The 26,653-nt window shown below is 43.8% G+C and overlaps 1 protein-coding gene and 1 long non-coding RNA gene across 2 annotated transcripts in view; both read left to right on the top strand.

The window, feature by feature from the left end:
- Positions 1-3,470, top strand: part of LOC127000236 (lachesin-like) — a 55,925-nt gene extending 52,455 nt beyond the window's left edge. The window contains exon 8 of the mRNA XM_050863686.1: positions 1,365-3,470. Coding sequence (XP_050719643.1) covers positions 1,365-1,609 — 245 coding nt within the window. The 3' untranslated portion in view covers positions 1,610-3,470. The remainder of the gene's footprint in view (positions 1-1,364) is intronic.
- Positions 3,471-3,869: 399 nt separating this feature from the next.
- The window catches only part of LOC127000235 (uncharacterized), a 153,091-nt gene continuing 130,307 nt past the window's right edge, over positions 3,870-26,653 (top strand). Inside the window, exon 1 of the long non-coding RNA XR_007753840.1 lies at positions 3,870-4,297. This is a non-coding gene — a long non-coding RNA (uncharacterized LOC127000235). The remainder of the gene's footprint in view (positions 4,298-26,653) is intronic.

Genomic DNA, 26,653 nt, shown 5'->3' with positions numbered 1-26,653 from the left:
GCAAGGGGCGTTCTACTGGCGATCTTCTTGCTCTCTTAACTGACTCTTGGACATCCTCTCTTAGCCGTTTCGGTGAAACTTTCTCTGTTGCGCTAAACATATCGAAAGCCTTCGATAGAGTCTGGCACCAGTCTTTGCTTTCTAAACTGCCCTCTTTCGGATTCTATCCCTCTCTCTGTTCCTTTATCTCCAGTTTCCTTTCCGGCCGTTCTATCTCTGCGGTGGTAGACGATCACTGCTCTTCCCCTAAACCTATCAACAGTGGCGTTCCACAGGGCTCTGTCCTATCACCCACTTTCTTCCTGTTATTCATCAATGATCTTCTTTCCATAACAAACTATCCTGTCCACTCATACGCCGACGACTCCACTCTGCATTATTCAACTTCTTTCAATAGAAGACCCTCTCAACAGGAAGTACACGACTCCAGACTGGAGGCTGCAGAACGCTTAACCTCAGACCTTGCTATCATTTCCGATTGGGGCAGAAGGAACCTTGTGTCCTTCAGTGCCTCAACAACTCAATATCTCCACCTATCAACTCGACACAATCTTCCAAACACCCATCCCCTATTCTTCGACAACACTCAGCTGTCACCGTCTTCAACACTAAACATCCTCGGTCTATCCTTAACTCAAAATCTCAACTGGAAACTTCATATCTCCTCTCTCGCTAAATCAGGTTCCTCGAGGTTGGGCGTTCTGTATCGTCTCCGCCAGTTCTTCTCCCCCGCGCAGTTGCTATCCATATACAGGGGCCTTGTCCGCCCTCGTATGGAGTATGCACTTCACGTGTGGGGGGGCTCCACTCACACAGCTCTTCTGGACAGATTAGAGTCTAAGGCTCTTCGTCTCATCAGCTCTCCTCCTCCTACTGATAGTCTTCTACCTCTTAAATTCTGCCGCGATGTTGCCTCTCTTTCTATCTTATATCGATATTTCCACGCTGACTGCTCTTCTGTACTTGCTAACTGCAAGCCTCCCCCCCTCCCGCGGCCCCGCTGCACACGACTTTCTACTCATGCTCATCCCTGTTCTGTCCAAACCCCTTATGCAAGAGTTAACCAGCATCTTCACTCTTTCATCCCTCACGCTCGTAAACTCTGGAACAATCTTCCTTCATCTGTATTTCCTCCTGCCTACGACTTGAACTCTTTCAAAAGGAGGGTATCAGGACACCTCTCCTCCCGAAATTGACCTTTCTTTCGGCCACTTCTTTTGATTCTTTTTTGGGAGCAGTGAGTAGCGGGCTTTTTTTTTATTATTGTTTTTTTGTTGTGCCCTTGAGCTGTCTCCTTTGTTGTAAAAAAAAAAAACACAAACACCCCTTCTCACCACCTCCCTCCCATGCCTCTCTTTGATCAGGTCTGCACAAGAATCAGGTCGAGGAGGAGCTGCACCACCAGCATAAGATGACGGAGGACACGTCGCAAATCTCCATCAACAAAGGTAAGAGGAAGGACCTGCACGGGTTCACCCTCGACCTGGACAACACCCGCAGCCCCGCCCACCGCCCGGCGCTCTCCTCAGGGGCGGGAGCAGCGGCCCTCGTCACCCTTGGCCTCGTCACGCTCCCCCTCGTCTCCCTTCACACCGCTCACTGGTTCTGAAACATCCGCTCACCTGCTAGGTTATAAGTGTACGCCACGCGGCCCTCTCCAGGTCTCGCGCGTGTGTGTTTAACGTTTCTATCACTGTAATGTCCTGACGTATACCGAAGAATTGCTCTGTTTTCCTGCGGTGAATGTCGACGTTTTCCTCTTGCCCACGCACGCGTCCCCGGAGCATGAGAACCCTTGCACTTTACTGGAGCGACTCTTCTGAGGCATTGGCTGTCAAGAGGAGCGTCGTCCCATAGACAGTGGTATTCAAAAAGTGATTTCCGATGGCCGTGAAGAGGGACGTCAGCAGCCGGTGAGCCACAGGGACGTGTGTGCCGCCCTGACCCCGCCGGACGTCGGGGCGCGGCCATCCCCGGCCGCAGTGGCTCGTGGCGAAGTGGTGTAAGGGGAAAATCTCTTTTTGAATACCACGCGTGTCACTGAGTGGGACTGTTTAGCTCTCTAGTGCCGTGAGGAACTTGCTTTAATTGTTTGTCATTCGCCTTGTCCCTGTATTCTGCTGTTAGTAAGAACACTATTCGACCTTCTCTTATAACTAATAAACTCGTGCGTTTCACATGTTCATATCAGGAACTCTAAGGACTGTTACAGTAGACGAGTATCAAGATAAAGAATACTTTTGAAAATCATGTGATACAACCAGAATCAACTGGTCAACTCTAACCCTCGCGTTCCCTCTCCCCACAAGTGCCCGCCCACTGGGGCGCCACGCTCTGGCTGCCGCCTCGCCCGGGACAGGCAAACTGCAGGCAGATCACTTCAGCGTGTGTACTGAAGCTTCGTTCCCGCTGAAAGGTGGAAGCGTCGTCCTTTCACGGGCGGTAGGCACATGAACATTTCCGCATTAGCGTCTCGAGGCGCCGGCCGCCGAGGCAGCTGCGACCCGTGCTAGGTCGCTTGCTCCTCGCGTGGCCGCCGAGCCGTCGCCGTCGCCGCCGTGGGGCGGAGGCCCACCGAGCCCAAAGCAGTGAGCCGAATTACTAGCAAAGTTCGGCCTTTTTCACAGAAAATGGAGCAGCTTTTTATCAGTATTGCACTCAACTAATCATAAATTGTGTTGCTAGTTGGCGCTAGGTCACACTGAAAAGCCAAAAAGCTGCAGTGCATCGTCTGCAGCAGTGCGACCCCGCCTCTGACCCGCCGGCCACCATGCTGACACCTGGCGGCGGGGGCGGCCCCGTCCCGCCCCGCCAAGCGTAAGGGATGTGGCCGTGGAGGGAGGAACAGCTGCACCGGCAGAGAAACAATCTTAGCCCTCCTGCCCGGCTCCTTCCCGCACCCTCCAGTCCTCCCCTTCCCGCACCCTCCAGCCCTCCCCGGCAAGGCATCACACCGTCATCCCCACCAAACACTGTGTCGTCGGGAAGCAACACGACGCCGCGGAGGAAGTGTTCCGGTGTCCACGGCGGCGGGGCGGGGCGGGGCGGGGCCTTTCTTTCCACCACCAGAGTGGAAAAATAAACCCCATAACCTGAACTAACATGTATAAACAGAAATGTATAAAGGCTATATATAGAGATGCATATATCACATGACTATATGCTTGTGTATTACTTCAGCTCATTTATTGTTTACTTATTTCCTTTATATAATTACTTCGTGTATTTGTGTTTCTCCTCCTCCTTCTCCTGTTCCTCCTCCTCTCCTCTGTATTCGGGGGTCGCCGCCAGGGGCAGCCACAGGGTCCTGCCGGCGTGTCGGTGACCCGGCCATCGTGGGGTGTTAGCTAGGCTCCCTGAGGCCGCGGCGCAGCAGCCGCCGTGTCGTTTGTAAATATAAAGTATTCAGATCGAGGGTTTAAGTTTAATAACATTTTATGTAAAAATGTATAGTAAAAGGAAATAATGTACATGTTCTTCATTTCCCTACCTAAGTGTAAATATGAATCCACTGTAGATATATAGATATTTGTTGTCATAATTAAGACTAAGGAAAAGGATTACTGAAACAGTTGACTATTTTCGAGCACATAAGATTTATACCTAATTGCCTGGAAACTGTAAAGAGAATGAACGGGGCTCCAAAAATTATTACTTATCAAAAATGATCCAAGGCTCTGAGAGCGAGCTTCCCCGCCCCGCCCCGCCCTGCCCCGGCTCAGTGATGGCAGGTAAGTGACGGACAGACATCACATATATATAAACAGTGTCTGCAAGTGTCTTTGGTCTGCTGGGTAGGCTGATCACACTCTCCAGGCCTAACAGGAGCAGCTGCAAACCTTCCTTGGACCTGAACCCATAAAAAAGTAGAGATAACTATCTGCTTTAAAATCACCTTGTTAACAGTCATTCACTCTGCGGATAGTTTTGAAGACAGAGAGCATAATTATAAGTAACATTGCAATTTTCATTCTTGTAACTATTTGATTCAGCTAAGTTAAGCATTCCTGTAGCTCATTATGGGACACAATTTACATCCCCGAAGTAAGATTTGAGAGTGCAATAATGAGTGAGGCGGCGGCGGCCCTCCCTCAAATGAAAGAAAACGGGAACACGGAACAAACCATACCCAGACGCGAGCTGCTGAGGGGGCGGCGTGGACGCGGGTCATTTCACTCTTATATTTCGCCTTTTATTGATTTACCGTGTGACGAGCGACGCGTGTGTTGCGACCGGTGTACGCCCGAGCCCTGCAGAGTGCCCAGGATGACGGAGACCCGGCGGAAGGGCGAGACAAGTGAGTTACTACGTTGTTATTTGAAAGTTGATCACTACCGTATATTGCTTGGCGAGGTGTGGTCAGGCCTGCCAACCCTTCCTTCCCTGTAAATTTTGTTGAACATGGATTATTGTCAATGAGGGATTCGTTATTTGTATATTAACTGAACGAGGTTATTCTTTTTATTTGCCTCTACCTTATGTTGCGTTGTTTTCGGTTTGTTAAAGTGATACGTGAGCAGTGTTAAGACGGAAGGTTTGGTAGACGTGGAAGGCGAGGAAATAGAGGGAGGAGAGTGGTAGTTATGAGAGTGTAAAAGCATAAGCAGTTGTTAGAGAGAGAGAGAGAGAGAGAGAGAGAGAGAGAAGGAAAAAAATGCTGGTTATCACATTCAAACCTGACGATTTTGTGTGAATTATGTATAAAGGGACCGATAGTTTTGTGTGTACGTGTGTGTGTGTGTGTGTGTGTGTGTGTGTGTGTGTGTGTGTGTGTGTGTGAGGCTGAAGGTAAAGTCGATTAGCAAAAAAAAAAAATGTTTATCGGCGAAAATGTGTGTGTGTGTGTGTGTGTGTGTGTGTGTGTGTGTGTGTGTGTGAGGCTGAAGGTAAAGTCGATTAGCAAAAAAAAAAATGTTTATCGGCGAAAATGTGTGTGTGTGTGTGTGTGTGTGTGTGTGTGTGTGTGTGTGTGTGTGTGGACGCTGGTTGGTTGCCTCCTGGCCAATCAGAGGACGCCTAAACGTGACGTCACGCCCACCATCTCACGCCGGCCTCTCCACCTCTCTTCTCTCTCCACCGCCTTCTTGCCTCCTCCCTCTCTCGGTTCCCTGCCTCCACCTCCCTCCACCTTTCTCCACCGCCACCTCGCTTTCCTTCCCTCCCTTGGTTCCCTCCCTCCACCCCTCTCCACCGCCTCCTCGCTTTCCCTCCCTCTCTCGGTTCCCTCCCTCCACCCCTCACCACGCCCACCGCTGCCTCTTCCTCCACCTCTCCACTCGATACTCTCCTTCTCAACCTTCCATGACCCCTTCCCTCAGTCTAGCATTTCCCCCTTTCCTCCCCTTTCACTTTCCTTCCTCTTCTATTCCTCATTTTTTATTTTAGTTTTCCTCTTCCTTCGCTTTTGTCCCTCTCCTTTTCCTCCTATTTTCCTATTCCCTTCTCTCCCTTCACTTTCGTTCCTCTTCTCTTCCATCTACCCCTCCCTTTCTCTTTTATTTCCTCTCCTTTTGCTTTCATTCCTCTCCTATTCCTTCTATTCTATTCTTTCCTCTTCATTCATATTCCTTCCCCTTTGCAATCTTTCAACTCCCGTCCTAACAGTTCTACCTCTTCTTTCCTCTCCTATTCCTCCTCTTTTCTTCCCCCGTTCTTTCCTCTTTCTTCACTTTTCTTCTTCCCTTATAAGCCACTTTCTTTCCTCTTAATTCTGCCTCCTCTTTTTTTCCTCCATGTCCATTCTTCTCCTATCACTCCTTTCTTCCCCCTTTCCTCTTCCTCCATTTGCCTTCCTCCTCTTTCCTCTTGACTACTTGTTCTACCTCCTCTTTCCTTCCTCTTTTCTGTTCCTTCACTTGCCTTCCTTTCCTATTACTTTCCTCCTTTCCTCTTAACAGTTTAATATCCTCTTTCTTCCCTCTTTCCTTCACTCACCTTCCCCTCTTCTCTTCTCACCCTCCTCCTTCCCTCTATACATTTTACCTCCTCTCTCCTCCTCCTCCTTTCTTCCTCTCATATCCCTCTCCTTCCCTCTCAACAATTCTACCTCCTTTTTAACTTTCCTTTTTCATCTCCCTTGTCTTCCTTCTCCCGTTTCACTTCTTTGCTTTATTCTCTTAACCTCCATTTTTACATACCTTCCTCCTGTTCCTTTATATTTTTCTTTCCCATCATCTTTTTTTTCCCTTTTAACATTACTCTTTTGTCACCCTTTTTCCCTCTCCTTTCACTCTTCTATGTTTTTTTTTCCTCCTCCTCCTTCCCATCTTTTTTTTTTCATTTCTACTTTTCTGTCACACTCCTCCCCTTTTCACCATTTTCCATCTCCACTTTTCTCCCCAATTCCCCCTTCTTCTTCCTCTCTTCTTCTCGCTACCTCCCTCCTATCACCTTCTTCTACCCCTTCACCCTCTTCCCTCCTTTCTACTCTTCCTACTTTCCCCCCCTTCCCCTTTTTTCCTTCTCCCCACTCCTCTCCAATTATTTTCTTGTTTTTCTCTTTCTTTTCTTCTTTCCTCTTCACTTCCCTCCTCCCCTCTCATCTCTTCTTATCTCGTCTCTTTTCATCTCTCTCCTCTCCTATTCTTTCTTCTCCTTTTCTATTCATTATTTTTCACAACCTTCCTCAACTAACAATTTTCTTTTACCTTTCTACAGTCAGCTAACCTTACTTTTCCTTTCCTTTTCTTCCATTTTCATCAGCTCTTTCTTTTTAATTCCCTACATTCGCCTCACCTCCCAACCACTCGTCACCTTTACCTGGATGTGTCTGTAAATGCTTTTGCAAAATTACGTATCGGAGAAATATATACTGTATCGTTTTTCCCTTTGGTGTTTGTATGTGTATGTGTATGTGTGGCGAGGGGGGTCAGAGGGTGGGGAGGGAGGGGGCGTGAGGGCGATAGGATTGATATGACATGTTCTAAACGTGTCATTGTTGTCGAGGTTATTGTTCTTTTCGTTTCGTTGGTTTGGTGTTGATGTTTTGTTAGTGGTGGCGGCGGTGGTGGTGGTGGTGATCATAGTAAATTTCATATGCTGGTAGCCCCGTTGGTGGTGAGAATGGTGACTTTGGTGGGCGTGAGTGTAGTGGTGATGGGAGGATTGTGGTGTTGTGTGGGAAGGTGGTGTGGTGATGGATGGGAATGTGGTGATAATGGTGGTGGTGATGGTGTTGGTGATGGTTGTGATATTCGTAACAATGTATGGTTGTAGTTTTGCTTAGGATTTTTTTTTTTTTTGGTTATGAATATTAATTAAAAAACGACTCAGGTTGCAAATTATCTAGCTACCTTTTTTTTCATTTAATTATTGAGAGAAACGAAATTTAAATGTATCATAATTTTTACCTTATTCTTTTTCTCCTCCTTCTCCTCCTCCTCCTCCTCCTCCGGACCTGCTTTCGCCCGTTCAATACATTTCTTTACAGCTAACATTTTCGCATAATTAGTAAACAATTTCGATAGATGAAGCCTGAAACTGTGAGTGTGTGTGTGTGTGTGTGTGTGTGTGTGTGTGTGTGTGTGTGTGTGTGTGTGTACGCTTTTCAATAAATGCACGTATTAATCTGTTGCGAGAAGCTCATTCAAATTTTTTTATTTGCAGAATGTTTTTAAGAAGTTGATAAATTGAGAGAGAGAGAGAGAGAGAGAGAGAGAGAGAGAGAGAGAGAGAGAGAGATCCGTAACAAATGAGAGAGCAGTAAAGAACTTTTGTTTATATTACACACGTTCCGAAGAATAGAATGTATGTTAGTAAGAAATATTAGGTAGATAAAGGACCACGACTTGCCATCAACAACAACAACAACAACAACAACAAAAATACCCCCACCATCACCACCACTATCACTACTACCACTTACAACAATACCTCCACCACCACCACCAACAACAACACTAACAACAACAACAATAACACCACCACCACCTCCACCAACACCACGACCACCACTAACAACAACAACAACAGCAACAACAACAGAGATCTAATCAATTACAGCATAACCATAACATAGTGAATAACCTAAAATAACAACGTCGGTACAGTAATTTTTCAGACATAGAGTTGGGAGAAAAGTACAAACTCGAACGACTTCATTAATAGGAATTCCATTTTGATTACTAATTCAACCTCACATGATGATACACAAATGTAATGTAACCCAACTCAAGCAATATTATCAAGTCTTTCCGTGCTAACATGACCAAACTTGACAAAACTAACTTGTTGTGAAAATTTAATTAGTCCGATTAAGGCCTTCCTGCCAAAACGCTGACTTGAAGAACTTAACGTAACTTGAAATGACAACCTAAGCTCACGAAACAACAAAGAATAACTTCACCAAAGCCTCAAACAGCCTAACAAAGTGTCGCAATTCACACACAAACATTATTTTTTCCTGTGCATCATTCCATTTGTGTGTGTGTGTGTAACTTGGTGTGTGTGACGTCTAACTAAATATGTTATAATGTAAAGTAACAACCAAACGTGACTGAACAGAGCACTTAGTAACTTCATAAACAGTCTCAAACAACCTATTGGAACCTAGAATCCTCCCCCTTATCAGTTTCCTCCCTTCATTTCCTTACGGTACAGTGTGCGGTGGTGTGTTGAAGAGTATTACCTATGTCTTATTATAATGTACTAACCTAACCTTACACAAGACAACAACATCACTGAAACGAAACCTCTTACAACTCGAAGCCAATCTATAATTTCCCCCACCCATTATTTTTCTCCCTTACATGTCCTGTCGATGAAGTGTGCGTTGCTGTGCACTAAAGAGTTTCAGCTTACTCGTAATATAAAGCACGAACCCACAACCTAATATACCATAACATCAAAACCTCAGACAACGCAACTTTTGAACATTCCCCAGCCAATCATTTTTCACCCCTCCATCTCCTTACTAGTATACAGTGTGCGTTGCTGTGTGCTAGAGAGTTTCACTTTTCTCGTAATATATCGCATCAGCCGGATCTAACAAAACACAACAACACAGCTCTAGTAAAACCTAAGCCAACCCAAAGCAACACAGAATTTATCCCACCTATCAGTTTCCTCCCCTTCACTTCCTTTCGGCTCAGTGGTGCGTGTTAAATAGTTCCTTTGCCGTATAATTCACCAACCTAACCTAACAAACCCACAACAAAACGCTTTCACCAAAACCTCAGACAACACAACGACACTTATAATTGCCCTCACTTTCCATTTTTTTCTCATAATTTCCTTACGATTTGTGTACGGTGGTGTGTGGTAGAGAGTTTCACCTTTCTCGTAATAAATTCCAAAACCAAGTCTAACAAAACACAACAACACGGCTCCTGTAAAACCTCAGCCAACCCAACACGGCGCAGTACTTTTTACAGCCCCGTTTTTCTTTCCCGTTTCCCTGCGTGACCGTGTGGCATGACGTTGTGAGGGAGGCGTCGGTGTTACATAGAGCTTTAAGGGCGGGGAGACTAAACAAATACCGCTCTCCTGTTATTGAAAGGCAGAACAGGCGGGCGTTGGGGAGCAGAACAAGGGCGGTGTATAGGTGGACTCTGCATCACGCGGAACCCATAGCAGTAAAAAGACTATAAAGTGTGTTATTGAAATTTCGTGTCGTCATTGTGTGTGTGTGTGTGTGTGTGTGTGTAGGGGGGAGAAGGAATAGGTGTATGTATTGCTGAAGTAGTTTGAGTAGAAATGATTTTGATATGCACAAAATATATAGTTAATAATGTATTCATGCTATCTGATAATACGGAGCCTGAGGGAAAAAATACTCACTTCCTTTCCTTATTTCCCTTTTCCTTGCCTTCATATTTACCTCTAGATGAAAGAGATAGCAGGATACGGTGGCGAAGAGACAGGCATCTGGAAATATACCCTCTATCCTTTCTCTCTACCTTTCTATTTTCCTCTAGATCATTAAGTAAACACGTAAAAATAGATAGACAGGTATGCTGGTGAAGAAGCGGGTGGACGAACATGCAGAGAGGGGTTGGATAAACGGCGAGGGCGAGGCGTGGCGGTGTAGTTGGTTATGTGACGTGTTGTTGTCCTGTCCCGTTCCTTCCCCTCCGCCCTCTCCGTCCCCCCCCCCCCCTCCCAGTGTTACCAGGCCTAGGGGACGCCCACACCACGCCGAGGCATGTTAGGGCCGCGACACGCCACCCATCAGCCTTTTTGTGACCCTCCACTCACGCAGTCTGGGTACGGGGGAGATTGGGGTTTGTTTAGTGGTAGGGCGGATGTTGAGGAGGATACAAGTTGCCCTTCCTCGTATATAACTTGTGACTAATGGCTTCCTTATGATTGTTTATCCTTTTGTCAGCTCTAGATATGGGGAAAGAAATATTTATGAATCCACTTTGTATCAAATTAAACTATGTAATAATCAACTGAAGGGATTTTTTTTTGTTTTTGTTTTTTTGTCTTTAGTTTAAATTTTGTCACACGACCAACTGAACTAAAGGAATGCAATTATTTTTGAAACTGCTTTTATTTAATAGCAAACGGCGAGGACTTTCCAGTGTATAGGCAGATTGATTTACGAAAGCGTCATGATTTCTTTCTAATATCAATACTCACTTTATACTTTACGCCGTTCATTAAAAAAAAAAAAATCCGCCAAAACATTGAAGGAAGCAATGAATGGCAACACTGGCGCCTCATCCAAACAGCAACACACGTATCATTTGTGCACCTGTTGGCAACGCTGCACAGGAAGGCGAAGAATGCAGTAAATGATCGCTGATAACACTTGTCTCGATCAGCACAACACAACGCAACACGCAAAACAACACACACACACACACACACACACACACACGTCACTTATGCAGTAGAACACCAAGTCCCTCACTCCTACAGTAACACAGCAACACAAAATTGGCCGTAAAGTCGTGTAACCCAAGAGATAAACACGACGGGGCAACTGAGGGAAGTGTTGTTTTCTTTCGTCACTCTACGTGGCTGGTCTTGTCTGGCGAAACATGGCAACCTCTGCGCGTAGACTTTTGAAAACACCTGATACTCTTTGTTTTGTTTTCTCATTTTTTTTCACTAATCGTTACCTTTATTGATTGTGTGGCTGTTGTGACCATAGTTTTTATTGACTGTATTTCGGTAATCGTAGAAATGTTTACTCTATTAGTTTTTCGTTTGTTTTGTTAGGTTTTCGCTCATTACTAACTTTCTTTTTTGTTAATAGCAGTGTTTTTATGAGCGATGGATAGATAGCAGTGACTGATGTTGAGTCCGGCTGCTAGACTGGCCCCGTGAGACGACTTGCTCCCACGATTTATCGGCCAGATACAATACGACACCTCGCACGCCACGCCCAACCAATTTATAGAAAGTGCGTGTGTGTCTACGAGTGTGTGTGTGTGTGTGTGTGTGTGGTAAGGGAGGCCAAGAATGAGTGTAGGCCTCGAGTGTGTGTGTGTGTGTGTGTGTGTGTGTGTGTGTGTGTGTGTGTGTGTGTCTACGAGTGTGTGTGTGCGTCTGTGTGTGTCTGTGTGTGTGTGTGTGTGTGTGTGGTAAGGGAGGCCAATAATGAGTGTAGGCCTCGTGTGTGTGTGTGTGTGTGTGTGTGTGTGTGTGTGTGTGTGTGTATGATAAATAGATACATACATAGAGAGAGAGAGAGAGAGAGAGAGAGAGAGAGAGAGAGAGAGAGAGAGAGTGTAGTGGAAAGGAAACCATCGCACAGAAAAGGCTAAAAAGAAATCACATTATCGAACAACAACTGAAATGAGGCTTATGAGACGACGCGAGGCTAAGGACGGGGCACCGAACTCCTACGCCCCCTCCCCCCTGTGCCATCCCCTCTTTCCCCTCCCCGCCCCGCCCCGCCCCGCTGCAATCCGCCCCGCCCAAAGATTCTGTCTCCATGCGGTCCGATCCTCCTCAGTCCTCCTCTCGCGGACAGAAGCCCGACGGACGCCGGCTCATGCAGGGTCACTCTTCTCCGTCATGAAGCCTTACGGAAAATTCTTGTCCTGCGGCAACGGGAAGAAAAGCAGCTGGCGAAGGAGGAGGAAGAGGAGGAGAAGGAGAAGGAGGAGGAGCTAAAAGAAAGGTGGCGAAGGGAACGGGAAGAGGGAGGCCGGGGTGTGGCTTCCAGTAAAACGATCATTGTGTTTCCAATTCAATTTCCGAGTATCGCTGTGCCCGGTGCGAGCGCTCCCCACTGGCCCATCCATCCGCCGGGCCTCCGCTCCGCCCTGTCGGGTTGCCCTCCGCCCGACGCGACACTCACTCCTAAACAAGTCCTTACAACTACTCAGTGACGCCGTTCCGTCCCTCCATCGGTAGGGAAGTGCCGTAGAACCGAACCCGCCGCCCTGAGCCGCTGCCGGAGCTATGCATCTAGACGAGCGCCTCCAGCTATTGAAAAGAAATGGGCGGTGGTCGGCATTCCATTGCTTTTCTTAAAACAAGCAGCAGTGACCGGTGTTGAGTCCGGCTGCTGGACTGGCCCCGTGAGACGACTTGCTCCCACGATTTATCGGCCAGATACAATACGACACCTCGCACGCCACGCCCAACCAATTTATAGAAAGTGCGTGTGTGTGAGTTTGTGTGTGTGGTGGGGGAGGCCAAGAATGAGTGTAGGCCTTGTGTGTGCGAGTGTGTGTGAGTGTGAGAGAGAGAGAGAGAGAGAGAGAGAGAGAGAGAGAGAGAGAGAGAGAAATGCGAGTTACCCATTCAGGAGGTAGTTGAGGGCGGGCGGGAGCAGGTACGGCGCCTCAAGTGTGTGGGAGACGAAGAGGTGCCGGAGCGTTGACGTGGCGGGGCGGGGCGGGGCGGGGCGAGGCGGGGAAGGTGGCGGCCAAACGACAACTGGCGAGGCGAAACGCTGGAAATAAATAACGCCGCCGCTTTCTCCTCGGTCGGCTTATAGAATAACCTGCGCGCACACCGGAGGCCGATATTGAAAAGAGGCTGACCCCGTTTCCCTCGTCATTAGAATACGAATTATCATGATTTGCTGAAAGGGCGTGATAGTTTCCATTATTACGTTGCCGTTTAAGGGGTAATTTCGCCTGATTAAGAAAATGCAGCTCGTCTATACCATTGGGACACCGTATTTCCACATGGGTTTTTATTTTCTCGAACATGGACTTAGGTTTAATACGATAATATGTGTTTACCACTCTGGGTCACCGGTTCTCTCGGGATGGGTTTTAAGGACATTCTTTTGACAATGTAATATAACCACTCCGCCTTATTATAGGATCAGTGTTTTCTTAAGATAACTCTTCTCAGATGCAAATCAATCACTCTAATTACACTTCTCATGTAATTGACTGCTCTTTCGGCCACCTCTTCGGATTCTTTACAGGAGTAGCGAGTAGCGGGGTTTTTTTATGTTTCATTTTTTTGTGCCCTTGTGCTGTCTCCTTTGCTATAAAAAAAATGACCAAGCACAAGTCGATGGTGGTTCACTATAGATAAATATTTCCAGTCTGAGAACTCATATCCTGCATGATTTTGTCTTCGATATATAACAAGTAACTCATCTTCAACACAAGCCACAACGTAATGCTTATGACAATACTTTCTGAGCAAAAATTCTTCTTCAAACCAGACCGTGTGTGTCGTCTTCATTTTTTCTCTTATTCTTCTATCTTACTCGCTTTTTCATTTCTTTTCTTCCTTCCGCTTTTTTTATTCAATTGTCTATTTATCTATATATCTCTAACTATTTAATTATATCTGTGTATCCATATCTTTCTAACTGTCAATCTGTCAATACATTCATTCATTTTCGTTTGTCTGTAATACATTGCAAGTACTTCCTTTTCATTACTAGACCCAGCTTTTAACCATACTTTCTTTTGAAAAATTCCTCTTCATATCAGACAGTGAGGCGAAAGTTGTCTTGAATATATTGTAAGTAGCTCCCCTTCATCTCCAGACCCAACTTAACCCTTCTAGCAATGAATCCGAGACAAAAATCCCTCTTTAAGCGAGACAGTGCGGCGAACTTTACTTCCCCTGAAAAGCGAGGTCGGTGCAGCGAACCCACGTCGCGTCGCCTGTAGGCTCAGCTTCAGGGGCCGCGGGTGAGCCGGATCCAGTTTTAACTTGACCTGCCCCCAGAAAAATTGGCATCATATTAGGGAAACATGGCTCCCTTTCCCCCTCCGAGGCCTGGGTGCTGTGTTGGACATGTCATCGCCGCCCGCTGCAGTGCGTTGATCCCCTCAGGTGCGGCGAGACTAATAAGCGGAAACCCTGTAATTGGAGAACGAGGTCAAAGAGGCCCCCAAAAAGAGATGGAAATTCCCCTTCGAGTTCTTTTCGAGGGCGGAACATACAGACGCTGCGCGGTGTGTTGCTGTGGTGACGCTGGTGGTGGTGGTGGTGGTGGTTGCTGTGTTTGATTGTGTGTAGGTGTATATGTGTGTGTGTGTGTGTGTGTGTGTGTGTGCGCTGTCGTATGTATTCCATGTTCCTTTGTCCAAAACGGGTTATATACTAATACACACACACACACACACACACACACACACACACTCACTCACACACACCTCCATCCACCACACCCACACGCCCACATATAAACCAAAAGAAACATCGCAAAAATATATAACTCCAGACTCTAAAAACAAAACTCCCCCGACAACTACCTGATAGAATTTAAGAATCAGTCTCACGCGCGTGTTTCCGCTCCGAAGGTGAGACTGAACCCTTTTACTTTCGGACCGAACCTCGCACCAGACGCCGCCACCCCCGACTCTTGGCTCTCCTGGCATTGTTATTTTTCCCCGGAGAGACAAGCCACTCGAGGTAGAGAACGTTCGGGCTTGTTCTCGGCGTAGCAATGAAAAACGGAAAGCAAAGGGGAGGAGGAAGCATGGGAAGGAAAGGAAAGGCAAGGCAAGATAAAGGAAAGAACTGGAAAGGGGGAAAGTGTTGAAAGGGGAAGGGATGGAAGGGGGAATATAGAGGAAAGAGTTCAAAGGGAAGAATAAGGGAAGAGATGGAAAAGAGAGAGTGGAAAGTGGAGATAAAATAAAGAAGTGAAAGGGAAGATTTAAGAAAAGAGTTGAAATAGAGGAATAAAAGAAAGATTGCTATGAGATGAATGGAAGAAAGAGGGGAATTGGGAAAGAGTTTAAAGGAAAAAATCAAGGAAATAGTTGAAATGAAAAGATTAAAGGAAAAATGGAAAAGGGTAAAATGAAAAAGAGTTGAGAGAGAAAATAAAGGAAAGAGCGGGAAAGGAAGGATTAAAGAGAGAGTTGGAGGGGAAGAATAAAGTAAATAGCTGGAAGGGAAGATTAAAAGAAAGAGTAGGAAAGGAGAGACTAAAGGAAAGAATTTGAAGGGAAAGAATAGTTGTTGCTTATAGGTAGATATTGTGTCACTGATTGGGAGAAAAGTAAAGATGGTGATGCCCATTTGTAAACAGAGAGACAGACAGACAGGCAGACACAGAGGAGCATATACAAACAGACAGACAGACACAATACAACGTTCAGACTGACAGAGCAACAGAGACACAAACCAACAGACAGACATGGCAAAAAACAAACAGACAAACAAACAGACTGGCAAACAGGCAAACAGACGAACAAACGAGGCCAATACAGATCGCCCGGCAGACAGCGACAAACACCGACAAACACCGGAGTCGTTTTATTTAATTTCTTATATATTTTTCAACTTTACCGGCGAGAAAATTAAGTTTGTCTCGTATTGTTCGCGCCGCCCAGCCAGCCTATTGCCCTCCACCGTGTTTTTCAGCGTGTGTGTGTGTGTGTGTGTGTGTGTGTGTGTGTGTGTGTGTGTGTGTGTGTGTGTGTGTGTGTGAGAGAGAGAGAGAGAGAGGCAACGTTTTTTCATTATTTAACTTCTTCCTAATTCACTATTCATTAACTCGTCTCTTACGTACACCTGTCACCTCTTAGAACACGTATACCTGTGCTTACCTGAGGGATGCTGATTGACCTTTCTGCTTACCTTGACGCAACACCTTGGTAAAGAAATATGTGTAGTTTTGAAGGTGCATAGAGATGCATGTACTATCAAAGGAATGTATTAATGCTACTATTTTTACTATCCTCTCTCTCTCTCTCTCTCTCTCTCTCTCTCTCTCTCTCTCTCTCTCTCTCTCTCTCTCTCTCTCTCTCGTTTGGCTTTATGCTTTACCGAACTTCTGTCATGAAAAATTTATCTTAATTTCGAAGACTTAGGAATGGAACGGACTGAAAGAGTGATAGACAGGCATACAAACAGACAGACAAGACAGACAGATAGACAGACAGATAGACAGACAGACAGACAGACAGACAGACAGACAGACAGACAGACGAAAACAGAAACAAACGGACAGACCAGACAGACAAATAGATAAACAAATAGATGGATAGATTTACATAGACAAACATTTATAGATGGATAGAAATGCACAGAGAGTGATATAGACCTAGATAGATTAATATTGACATAGATATAATTAAAGAGGTAACCAAACCTATTGTACCTATATAGAAACACTTGCATATGAGTAAAGACGTTTAGTTAGTTGCATGAAAACCCGTCGAAGAGTTTTCATTCTCTTAACCTTTTAGTTTTATTTTAAAGTAATATTAAGCAGCGCCGGATTGCCCTTCACAGAAACAGCTACATTATTTTACTTAAGTTGCACCGCCATTAATATTAACGAGAGAGAGAGAGAGAGAGAGAGAGAGAGAGAGAGAGAGAGAGAGAGAGAGAGAGAGAATGGTCAGGGATATGTGCTTTAAAGGTGATAATATGAAAGAAAGGAAGATACAATAAAGGAAGAGAGGGATTGCGCGAACAAGGGATCAAGAGAATGGAGGAGGGGAAGGACGAGGGAGAGGAAAAGAATGCAATGTGTGTGTGTGTGTGTGTGTGTGTGTGTGCGTGTGTGTGTGCGTGAGACAGAAGGACAGAAACAGAAATACAGATAGAAAAAGAAAGAAAAAAGAATGAAGGAAAGAATGAAAGTTAAAAATATATGATACAATAGGCATAAGATATATAGTTTTCTCTCTCTCTCTCTCTCTCTCTCTCTCTCTCTCTCTCTCTCTCTCTCTCTCTCTCTCTCTCTCTCTCTCTCTCTCTCTCTCTCTCTCTCTCTCTCTCTCTCTCTCTCTCTCTCTCTCTCTCTCTCTCTCTCAAGAATTCTAATTAGCGAAAAAAATATGTGGAAAAAACAGCAGCGGGCAACGACCTCCCGTTTTCTCTCTTACTACCGGAAAATGGTTATGGGGGACTAGTGTAAATGTGCTCTTGTGGTCTTAGGAGTCATTTTAGATCCTTATTCATACCCAGAGAGAGAGAGAGAGAGAGAGAGAGAGAGAGAGAGCGAGGATGAGGGGGGAGCTTCAAGCATTATTTATATCTGGTATTTTACGTGCAAAGATTCGTAATTTAAATGCCAAGTTCGCCGAGTCTGTCGCCTTAATAATCTGGTCAAGAAGGGGGAGACACAAGTGCGTTGAATGTCACCTTTGTAATTGTTAATTCTCTCTCTCTCTCTCTCTCTCTCTCTCTCTCTCTCTCTCTCTCTCTCTCTCTCTCTCTCTCTCATCTAGTTTATACAATCACTCGTTGACACATTCATTCTCTGAGGTTTTAAATATGGAAATACTTTTGCGTGTAATATATTTGTGCTCGATAATGATAGTGACGCAAACATAAGTAAACAAATATAATGTAATAGTCGAATCATCATAATATATCGAACACTACTAGGAGAACATAGTCGGGTGTTTAGAAGGGACACTACAAATTCAAATCCACCAGAGTATCGCAAGGAAAACACAAACGGAGGTAAAGAAATATTAAACACCACGTAAATGAGCTTCAATAAATAAGAAAAAAAAGAGGAAAATGAAAGGAAATGAAAAAGATAAGAAAACGAAGAAAGAAAAAAGAGAAAAGAAAGAAGTAATAGAATAGAAGAGGACGAAGCTAGAAAAAAAAAGAGAAAGAAAGAAGATACGAGATAAGGAAAAATGGAAATGATTATTCAAAAAGAGGAAATATAAGATGAAAGGAATGATGAAAGAAAAATAATTAGAGAAAAAGAGGCAGAAGAGAAGATAAAGAGGACGAAACATGAATAAAAAGAGAAAAGGATATGAGAGAAAAAAGAGAAAAAAATATATAAGAAAAACGAGGAAAATGAAAGGAGATAGAAAATATAGGAAAACGAAGAAGAAAAAAGAGAAAAGAGGAGAGAAATAGAAAATAAGAACGAAACTATAAAAAGAAAAGAGAAATAAAGGAGATAAGAGAGAGAGAGAGAGAGAGAGAGAGAGAGAGAGAGAAGAAAATGAATAGTAGCCCCGAAGATGAAAAAGAAAACAGGGCGAGGCGTGTCAGGCGTGGAGTGAACGAAGAAAGGGAAAAAAAAGAATGAAAAGAGAAATAGAAAACAAGAGAAGAAGGCTAGAAAAAAGAAAAGAGAAAGAAAGAAAAAATAAGTAGTAGCCCCTAAAATGAGAAAGAAAATGGGACGAGGAGTGTCGGGGTTGGAAGACGTTGAAGGAGAGTTTTCTGGACCAATCTTTTGTTGACGTCACTGCAAAGTATAAAGAAGCACAAATACCAGAGACAAATGGTGTGAGGGGCGTTATTCCTCCTGGACGGGAAGGAGGAGAGAAGGAGGAGGAGGAGGGAGAAATGGAGGGAGATTCCTAGGGGGCGTCTGGCCATCCGTCATTTTCCACACAGCAGTAACTAGACTGTCACGGCGTCTTCTTTTTCCCTTCCCCGCTGCTACAATTTGACTTATTTTTCCCTTCTTTTATATCTCACTTGTCTGTCTCTTTTTCTTTCTATTCTATCGTATCTCCTTTCTTTTTCGTTTTTTTGTCATTTATCTTTTATTTTTCTCGCTTGTCTTTGTTTCTTCCTCTCTCCCTGATTTTTCCCTTTCTTTATATCTCACTTGTCTGTCTCTTTTCTTTCTATTCTATCGTATCTCCTTTCTTTTTCGTTTTTTTGTCTTTTATCTTTTATTTTTCTCGCTTGTCTTTGTTTCTTCCTCTCTCCCTGATTTTCTTTCTCCCGTTTTGTTTTCTCTTTCTTATCTATTATCTTTTTCTCACTCGCCTGTTTTGCTTCTGTCCTGTTTCCTTTCTTTCTCCTTTTTTTCCATTCTTCGGTTCGCTATTTTCTGTTTCTTCTTTCCTTTTCCCTTTGTTATCTTCGCTCTCTTATTTTTTATCTCCTCTCCTTTCTCCTCTTTTTTTCGTATTTATTGCAATGGGTTTTCTATTTTTTCTCTTGTCTCCTTCCTTTCCATTCTTATTTCTTTGATATTCTCTTTATTTGATTCGAGTGCTCTTCTTTCTTTTAGTCGCTGTCTGTGTCTATCTTTCTGTCTGCCTGTCTGTTTGCCTGTCTGTCTATCTCTTTGTCTGTGTCTGTCTCTGTCCGTCTCTCTCTCTCTCTCTCTCTCTCTCTCTCTCTCTCTCTCTCTCTCTCTCTCTCTCTCTCTCTCTCTCTAATATCTACGCATTTTCTCTTACTCTTTGTCTTTCCTTTCACTTTATTTTTATTTTATTTTAACGTCACAGAAGTTGAGGAATATCTTTCGTTTTTATCATTTTTTTGTTCATCATATTTTATCATTTATTAGAAACATTCGACTTTTTTTACTATTTATCCGTCTATTTATTCATTTGTTTAACTTTTTTCCATTCTTTTTTGTCATTATTTATATTCATTTATCGATTTATTTATTTGTTATGCTTTTAGTCCCGAATTCCCTCACATTATTTTTATTTATTTATCTATGGAGTTATTTGTTCAGCCTGTAGTAACTTTTTTTCTATCATTATTTTAAATCACGGCATATTTTGTGTTTATCCAGTATTAACGAGCGCTTGTTAATGAATCACCATCGGTTGTTTTGGTGGAAAAATAATTGTTTGTTGTGCTCTGTGGACGCGCCTGTGTGTCTGTGTTGTTGTTGTGTTTGAAGGAGGGCGAGGGTCATGCATTTACTGTGTCTGTCTGTGTGTGTAATTGTGATGATTATGACGATCGTGTAAATACTATGTGGGTGTGAGGCTGTTAGTGTTCTTTTTTTTACCTTTTATCTTTTTCGACGAAGATTTTTTTGTTGATTCTTTTATATTTACGTTTAGATTTTGATTTTTTTTTTCAACAAAGGAGACGGCTCAAGGGCAACAAAAAGAGTGTCGGAAAAAAAGCCCGCTACTCACCGCTCCCATAATAGACAAAAATAAAGAGTAGCCAAAAGAGAGGTCAATTTCGGGTGGAGAGGTGTCTTGTTAATGATGATGATGATGGTGGTGAGAGGGTGATAATAACAATAGGTGTGAGGCTGTTGTATTTATTTCACCATTATCTTTTTCGACGAACGTAAATCGTGTGCTTATTCTGCTGTTTCCGTTTATTTTCTAAGACAGCGGTGATGAAAGGGCGAGTCTTTGCGATATAATATATTTTTTTTCTTTTGATTAATATTATTGAAGAGGTCACGAATTCAAGGTGTGGTATGAGTATCGTCTTCCATAAAATAAAAAAATACCCCTTTCCATGTATGCTAGGTAATATAACGCAACCAATCGTGTTATGACCTTCAGAACCAAGTTCGTAATTCAAGAACGTTTTTTTTCTTTGTTTCGGTGTTCGTAAGAATGGGACAAAAGGGGTGATGAAGGGGAGTAAAAGATGGAAGGGAGAAGTGAGTGGAGGAAGAAGGAACGTGCAAGAGGGAGAGGAAAGGAAGAGGGAGGGAGGATGTGAGGAGGAGGAGAAGGCTTAAGATGTGGGGAGGAAGAGTAGAATAAGAGAGAAGAAGAAGGAGGGCTGTACAAGAGAGATGGGAAGAAGAGGAAAGAAGAGATGAGCAAGTAAATGAAAAATGAAGAGAGAGAAGAAGAGGATAAGAGAGAGAATGTGAGGAGCAGGCGGAAGAGGAGGAGGAGGAGGAAGAGCAGACAACAATGCACTATATTTTGAAATGTGATCCAACTGTTAGAGAGTTGATTCATAAACATCATGACAAGATAAAATTAGAATGGAGAGTGTACAGTGTGAGAGATAGATGCCATGCAATCATATGTTACCATTGTCAAAGATACGGCCATCTTGAGGCAAACTGCACTGCTCAGAACAATGGAGAAGCCCCAAAATGTTACAAGTGCGCTGGTGATCATAAATCAGAAGATTGCTCCATGGCTGAGAAGAAATGCATAAATTGTGTGAGGTACAAGAAGCCTGAAATCAACCACCCAGCGAATAACAAGTGTTGTGTAGTTCTACAGATTGAAATTGAGAGAATTTGTAACATAACCGATCATGGCTATTAATTGGTGTTTGAGAATCGAAGATAAATTGTGTGTGATATATGTTCAGTGAGCTGGAAATAATCGCTGGACATTGAATTGTGATAATATAAGGAAAATAAATGTAAAATGAAACAATGGACATTTGTGATACAATAAAAAGTAAAAATATTGTGATTAGCACGAACCAAAACATGACCAAGTGACTATAATGATGCCATGTTTATTAAAAGGACATCAGTAGGTTATTCATGAAAGCAATTAAGGCTCACTGCAACGTTGTGAATAAGTGCATATCGAGGATTATTATTGAGGCTAACATCATTATTGCTGACGGCCCTGCTGAGCGCTGCGCTGACAGTGGAGCGGGGCCAGAAACCTCATCAATAATGTGAACGATGTGAACGATGTGAGAAAAGGAAGGAGAGAAGGGAAGATGAGGAAGTATATGGAAAGTGAAGACAGAGAAGACGAGGACGAGTACAAATGTGGAGGAGGAACACAAAGAAACACAAAGGAAGAACAAACAACAGCAGACCTGCTGGTCCTTACGAGGCTGTTTGTGACAAGCTACACTAACTATCTAATCAAAGGTGGAAGATGAAGGACAGCAAAGGCGAAGGCTCCTCCCCACTCCCCCATCCCTCCAGCCAAAGCTGGCAGGAAAGGAAAAAGAACCATGCAGCATGGAAAAACTGCATGGAAATTATGTAGGAAAGAGGAAAGAACTACCATTACTGCTACCACTAACCGGGCGATAAAAACGGACAAGGACACCAGTATTCGAAAGAACTTAACGCTACTATGACAATGAGTAATATCTTAGTTGCTGGTTGGATTCAAAATACTTGTCATATCTATTCTTGAAGGCCGTAACTGTTGTACTATCAACGACATCACAGGGTAGAGAGTTCCAAACATTAACAACTCGATTGAAAAAGAAGTGTTTAGCTTCGTGCGACGAGAATCTTTTACCACTTATCTTCAAATTGTGATTTCTTCTTGTTCTATTTGATAGATCAATTGTAAAGTAATCTTCCGCATTAATATCACTGAATCCTTTAAACATTTTACACACTTCTATTAGATCGCCTCGCATTCTTCGTTTTGATAGGCTGAATAAACTTACTTCTTTAAGCCTTTATTCATATGCTAAATTTCTCAACCTAGGAATCAAACACGAACGTTTACTACGGAAGCCATGTTGCGAATTATTTATTATATTATTTTCTTCGAAGAATTTCACCATATTGTCGCGAATGAAAGTCTCCATTAACTTACAAACAATCGATGTCAGGCTAATTGGTCGATAGTTCCCAGGATGAGACTTGTCCCCCTTTTTGAAAATTGATGGAAATTTGCTAGTTTCCAATCCGACGGAACTTCCAGCTGTTAAAGATTTATTGAATATGATGGAGAGCGGCTTACAAATTTGATGTTTGATTTCTTTTAAGACCTTAGGGGTAATTTTGTCTGGACCAGGAGCTTTGCTTACTTTAATCTTTTCAATTGTGCGTAAAATGTCACTTTCTAAAATGAGCACGCCACTGAACATCTTTTCGGTCCTTCTAACCTCCGGCGGTTGAGGTGATAAACAATCTTCGTCGATAAAAGGAGGAGGAGGAGGAGGCGGAAAAGGATGAGAAGAAGGAAGAGTAGGATAAGAAAGAAGAGAAAGAGTGGGAAATAAGGAAAAATGAGTAAAGTAGAATAAGAAAGAAGAGAAAGAAAGGGTATATAAGAGAGATAGAAAGGAGATAAAGGGGAGACGAGTTAAGGCAGAGAGGAAGCAGAAGAGAAGGTGAAAGACGATGGGAAGGGAGAGAAGAATAAGAGGAGGAAGATGGAAGGGATGGGATGAGGAGAGATGGGAAGGAGGGAAGGGAAGCACAAGAGAGAAGAAACAGGACTACATACCTGGACACTGAACAAATTAAGGTGTGTTGATTTTATGGCACCTGTTTGTCAGAGAAGACTCACCTGAGACTTTATAGATCAATGTTTTTATTAATTCTTCGTTTCACCGTGTTGTTGTTGTTGGGGTCCATGTACTGATCAACACTCGACTTTATGCAGGAAACGATAAAGAAGCAACCCCTTGATGCTTTGCATACGGGAAGGGATGACGGATTCTTTTTAAACAGAGGAGGAGGAGCAGAAGGAGGATGAGGAGGATGACCAGGTGAAGGAGGAGGAGGGCGAGGGAGAGAAAAAGTAGCTTTGTAGAGGAGGAGGAGCAGAAGGAATAGTAAGAGGACAAACAGATGAAGGAGGAGGAGGACGAAAAAGAGGGAAGGAATAGAGAAGAAGGAGCAGAAAGAAGAGTAAGAGGACAAACAGATGAAGGAGGAGGAGGACGAAAAAGATGGAAAGTATAGAGAAGGAGGAGCAGAAGAAATAGGAGTAGGAAAAGCAGGTAAGGGAGAAAAAGGACGAGGAAAGAGAAAGGAATAGAGGAGGTAGAACAGAAGGAAGAGGAAGAGAATGAACATGTATAGAAAAAGAAAGAGGACAAGGAAGAGGAAAGGTATAGAGAAGGAGGAGCAGAAGGAAGAGGAGGACGAAGAGGTTAGGAGAAAAAAGACGAGGAAGAATAAAGAAATACAGATGACAGAACAGAAGTAAGAGGAAGAGAATGAACATGTACAGAAAAAGAAAGAGGACAAGGAAGAGGAAAGGTATAGAGAAGGGAGGAGCAGAAGGACCAGGAAGAATGACAGATGTAGAAGGACGAGGATGACGAGGGAGAGGGAACGTATAAAAGAGAGGGAGCAGAAGCAAGAGAAGGAGAACAAACAGGTGAAGGAGGAGGAGAAGGAGGAGGAGGAGGACGGAGGTGAGAAAATAGAGAAGCTGGTACCAAAATGAGGAGAAAGAGGTGCAGGAGGAGAATAAGAAGTAGGAACAAGAGGAAGAGGAGGTGAAGGAGAACGATGACAAGGAGGAGGAAGAGGTAGGTAGCCCAGACAGGTGTAGGCTCCATCACCTGCTCGTCCTCTGCTACCAAAACAAGCCTCTTCCGCTATTCAGTGTGTTATGAAGTGTCACCGCCAGACCCTATACTCCTCCTCCTCCTCCTCCTCCTCCTCTTCTTTTTGTCCTAGCTCCTCCTCCTCCTCCTCTTCTTATTTCTTCTCGTCTCCATACCTGAACGAAAAAAAATCACTTTTACACGGCTCCGAACGTTCTTTGGTTCACAGTTGTACATGAATCCGAACGAAAAGAACGTTTACTCCTAATTCGTGTTGGTGTTATGTAATTGTTCTTTATACGTAGACGATTCTCCTTTTTATATAGTCTTTGTTTTTAGTTACATATAAATATAACTATACTCCATCGACTCTAACTTGAGCCCTGTGGCTTGGCCCGGGGAAACCCCCATTGTTTACAGATCTAGCGACGACCTGCTCATGGCGATCTGTCTCACTGTTAGTCTGTACGTTATCTATTTATGGAATATATATACATTCATAATACGACTGCATGGTGTTATGAATGGCTTGGGATTGGAGGGAAAGACAACGACTCTGTAAACCTTCCATATCACTTGACACCGTGGCTCATGCGACCTGACGGAGCTTGGCAACAGGCGCCAGGCCGCACCATTCAGGGTTACGCCACACTTGACAACTTAAGTAGATCTAAGAGAGAGAGAGAGAGAGAGAGACCCTCTCTGAGGAGGGTAATGGAGTGATGTGGCACCAGCGCGGTCTCGTAGGGAATCCCTGAGTCGCGCCCAAGGGCTCAAGTTAAAATCGATAGACTATAGTTGTTTTTTTTTTCCATGTAACGTTTTTTTTTATCTCAAGTGACTTCCTTTTGCCTTTAACTTGAGCTATTTCATAAGGAGAGTAGCCAGACACCTCTCCATGCGAAATTGATCTGTCTTTTGGCCACTATTCTATTTTAGTGTTTAGGAGCATGGTTTAGAGAGCTGTTTTATTATGTATTGTCTTTACCCTTTAGCTGCTGCTGTTACTGTAAAAAATAATCTTTCCTCGTCATTACCGTCATCATTCTTGTCGACCTTTTCGCTTTCATCATCTTCGTCGTCGTCTTCCTCTTCCTCTTCCCTCATCTCTTATAATCCTCTTCCTCCTCCTCCTCCACACACCTTTGGAAGCAGACAGATCCGTAAGTGACACGCAGATTACACACACACACACACACACACACACACACACACACACACACACACACACACACGGACACACGCACCCTCTCTCTCTCTCCCTTTCCCTTGCTCTCTCTCTCCTCTCCCTCTCTTTTACCACTCCCCCCTCTCCTCTCCTCTCCTTCCCCCTCCCCCTTACCCCCCAGTAGTGCTGCAGCGGGCGGGGTTAACAGTCAGTCGTGATGTGTTATTCGACATCGAACTGCCGGAGAATTTGCATGATAAAAGCTGTTGATCGACCCGCTGACGATATTTTGGATTTGAGAGGAAGAACGGCGATGAGGAAGCAAATGGAAAGTGAAGATAGAGAGGATGTGGAGGAGAGTGTGAGAGAGGATGAGGAAGCGGCGGAAGAGGATAAGTGGAGAAGGAAGAGTAGAGTAAAAGCTTGCTAGGACAGCGGAGGAGGAAGGAAGAACGACGATGAGAAAGCAAATGGAAAGTGAAGATAGAGAGAAAGGAGGAACTGACAGGGGAGGCGGAAGAGGAGGAAGAATTATATGGAGAGGATGGAGGAGGAGAGAAGCATAAAGAGGAAGGAGAGGAGGAGGTATAAGTGGAAAATGAAGATAACAAGGAAGAGGATGTAGAGGAGGAGAGGGAGGAAGAGTAAAATATGAAAGATAAGTATTTGGAAGGGACGGGAGAGTAGAAAAGGAAGAGGAGGGAGAGGAGGTAGAAGAATATTTGGTATAAGCAGAGTGAAAAGAAAAAGGTCCAGCTTATGACACACACACACACACACACACACACACACACACACACACACACTCTTTATAGTAACAGGACGGATATTGTATTAGGAAACTTCGAGGTCATGAAGTTAACATACAAGTTTGGACAGAATCGTACTACCTTCACGTATATACCTATTTATGTATCTATTTTAAGTATATCTATCGAGAAAAAATGGAAATAAAATGTTAAATGTCTACGCTAGAGAAGCAGTAAATCGTTTGGTATTTTGAAGTGGCATGTTTTGATGATAGGAGAGACATTGCTCGAGAAGAAGTGAACGAAGAGAGATGATCATAAAAAAGAGTAAAAGAAATATGAAGAAGTAGGAGATGTAAGGAGAAGCCAGACTGAAGAAGAGAAAGGCTCGGTGAAATATAGCTGTGCAGTCTAGAAACTAAAATAAAAGAGGCGAATACTGCAAGATACGGTGGAATGCAAGAAC

Source organism: Eriocheir sinensis, chromosome 18, assembly GCF_024679095.1.
Source record: "Eriocheir sinensis breed Jianghai 21 chromosome 18, ASM2467909v1, whole genome shotgun sequence".
Lineage (NCBI taxonomy): Eukaryota > Metazoa > Arthropoda > Malacostraca > Decapoda > Varunidae > Eriocheir > Eriocheir sinensis.
Note: the sequence above shows the minus strand (reverse complement) of the source record. Positions and strands in the feature narration are given on the sequence as shown.